The sequence below is a fragment of the Rana temporaria genome, chromosome 6, assembly GCF_905171775.1.
Source record: "Rana temporaria chromosome 6, aRanTem1.1, whole genome shotgun sequence".
NCBI classification, from domain to species: domain Eukaryota; kingdom Metazoa; phylum Chordata; class Amphibia; order Anura; family Ranidae; genus Rana; species Rana temporaria.
Window position 1 is genome coordinate 31,376,765 of NC_053494.1, and position 3,106 is coordinate 31,379,870.

The following is a 3,106-nucleotide window of genomic DNA, read 5'->3' on the forward strand; positions in this document are numbered from 1 at the left end:
GTAAGGGGGCGAGGAGTGGATTAAGCGGAAGTTCCACTTTTGGGTGAAACTCCGCTTTAAAGGCGTTGTAAAAGTTCATTTTTTTATTTTCTAAATAGGTTCACTTACCTTTTCCTTCGATTTCCCTTCTAATTTTTTTTTCTTTGTCTGAATTTCTCACTTCCTGTTTCTCCTCAGTAAGCTTGCCCCTATCATCCGAGCCGTTATGGCTGGGGGTTAGTCAGCAAGAACAGCTTACTGAGGAGGAACAGGAAGTGAGAAATTCAGACAAAGAAAAAAAACATTTAGAAGGGAAATCGAAGGAAAAGGAAAGTGAACCAACAATGCACTAGCTTAAAGGAACCTATTTAGAAAATAAAAAACGAACCTTTACAACCCCTTTAACATAAAGTAACATAAACATAACATAAACATAAACCCAATCATAAAAATCTCATATAACCTTCAACATACTAACGTAATTAAAAAGAAAAAAAAAATCTTTGTTTTTAAATCAACAGCTTTCAATAAATATGAGCAGCCCAGGTGATTTTGCCATGAAGGTTCTTGCTTTTGTTCAGGCACTTCCTGTTACAGGAAGACAACGCTCTGGCTATGTGTCCCTGTTAGTCCCTTACATTGTCACCTTGTCATACAGGCTACCAATGAAGACTGCAAATGGCCACTTCAACACACATTATGTAGGTATGGTCCTTCGTTGTCACCATAAGGAAACCCATCCTGAGATATTCCAGGCAGCCATTGATACAGTGCATGTAGACAGGAAATAGCTGCAAAGAGCAGCCAAAAATGCACGGAAAGATGAAAAAAGTTGAAAATTGTTTATGATAAACAGAAAATGACATTCAGTTGGGGGTTACATCCATTTTTACTGTCGGTATGGTGCACCTTACACCTTGAAAAGCAAAAAAGAGAACGGCTTGAAGTGAACGTTACCATTGCCCACTAAAAGCTTCAGCATCTAGTGGACTGATATGCAACTATCTGGAAATACATAGAAAGCAGCATGAAGAGCCTCAGTAAAGCTGGCAGAAAAGGTATGTAAATGTCTAATCTGATCACACAGTTGATAAAATGAAAGCTCCCCAGTGTCCATGTTGACGTACACTCCAAGAAGCTGCATCGGAGGGCCCGGGGCCACATCTTCAGTTATGTTGTTGTGACGGGCAATTAGACCATTTCGGTATTCCAGGCCCCAAGATTTATCATTATAGCCTATGTAAGAGTCATTCCCCAGTGCTTTCCTCTCCATGCTGTTATAGGCCATGCCTACTATCCACTCTTTGGCCTTGCTAACGTCCACTTCCAAGTAACATTTGCCGGTGCTGAAACTACGGCTACTTAACACCTGGCATGATGTAAACCGCTCTGGCCCTTCTGGATAACCTTGATCTACTTGCACGTAAGAGGCAGACTTTAAGTCGCACGAGACAAATATATAATTGCACGCCGTTCTGATATCCATCAACACACTGGAGACGTTGGGCATCAAAATGTTTTCTTTGAGTTCCACGGAAATATCCACCAGTCTTGACAGACTTCGATTTAAAACCAACTGGACGGGCATTTCATCCAAATAAATGGCAACATCTGGCACACGCCAGCTCTCATCTTTGTCCGGCTCTTCCAATAAGACGGTTAAAGGGTCGGATAAGTGGAGTAGCTCTTCGGTTTTATAAATCTTCTTAGACAGTTCATCCTTCCTTGTTTCTAGATTTTGCATTAGGTTCGTGACTTGAAGAAGCGCATGACCTTTCTGTCTGGAGATCTCAGTGAGGACCGTCTTCTGTAAGATTTGAATCTCCTTCATCAACTTTGTAAAGAACACCTTCATTCCCTTTCTCAAGGTATCGGCTTGTTGTAGAACCTTCCTTTTCTGCTCCTTAAGTCTTCCAACCTTGTCTTCCAGCTCCTGTCTGTCTGCGATTAGCTTCATCAGAGAATTTTGAAGTTTCCTCTCAGAAGCTATGGTCAAATGCTCTACTGGGTGACCCTTGTGCGAACCAACCTGGTAACAGGAAGCACAGATACAGATGGAATCCTGGGCACAGTAGTATTTAAGAAATTCCTTATGAATCGAACATTTCCTGTTCTTTAGAAAAGTGGTGGGTTCAGATAACAAATGTTCCACCGACTTGTTATGTTTCGTCAAATGGTTGTCGCACAGGAATGTTTCACAGCGCAGGCAGGATTTAGTAGCCGGTATATCAAACTCACAATAGGTGCAGAAGGGGTTGGTCTCCTCTTGCTGCGCTGGCTGTCTAGGAGACAGGTGCTCCACTATATTACACAGCTTCAGGTTTCTCAGCAATGTAGGACGTTGCTCAAATTCCGTTCTGCATTCAGGACAGGTGTAATCTGTAGACGGATTGTGGGTATCTAACACCTGCTCAATACATCCTCGGCAGAAGTTGTGCCCGCAGAACAACATTACAGGGTCGGTATAAAGGCTCAGACAGATAGAACAGTTCAGTTCATCTCGTAGGAGCGCCATTGTTCGTAGGAAATGAAAGCAAACACCGCATATCAGATCTTCACATAGAAGGCGTGGTAAAACAAGCTACAACCTCCGTCACGCAGCTCAGAGTATGTACTGTATATCTGTGTGTGCTACACAAAATATTAACTATTTGTGCTGTCTCCCATGGCTGTAATTAAAGCCCCACTATAGTGAAAATTTGGTTTTCTGGTAACTAAATGGGGTAAAACCAGTAATAGCAGTAATGATGGTATTCAGTATATGGATTACCTTTTTATATTTATATGACCCTTTTATAGTTTAGGATTTTATTATAAATACTTTTTTCCACATTTGCATGCAGTCGAAGATGAAGTGACAGGACTGTCTTGCAATTTTTTTTTAGATGGGCAACTTCTATCCTGATATTGATTAGTAGTTCCAAATTAATAACGACTGCGACACAAAAACACCCAGCATCTTTCCAAATGACTGTTCTGTTTATTCGGAATGTTGAGTTTTTTTTAACCATGCTTACGTAGGTATCACATTATTGTTACAATTGTATCACAAAAAAGGGGGAGTATCGCCTCTGTTAAGCTGACTATAAAAGTAGATCAAATGTGCCAACATCCCAGTAAGTATGAA

At 41.0% G+C, this 3,106-nt stretch overlaps 1 protein-coding gene across 1 annotated transcript; it reads right to left on the reverse strand.

Moving 5' to 3' along the window:
• Positions 1-842: 842 nt before the first annotated feature.
• On the reverse strand, positions 843-2,554 carry LOC120943349 (E3 ubiquitin/ISG15 ligase TRIM25-like). The gene has a single exon (XM_040356590.1). The coding sequence runs from the start codon at positions 2,492-2,494 to the stop codon at positions 962-964; it is 1,533 nt and encodes a 510-aa protein (XP_040212524.1). The 5' UTR covers positions 2,495-2,554; the 3' UTR covers positions 843-961.
• Positions 2,555-3,106: the final 552 nt, after the last annotated feature.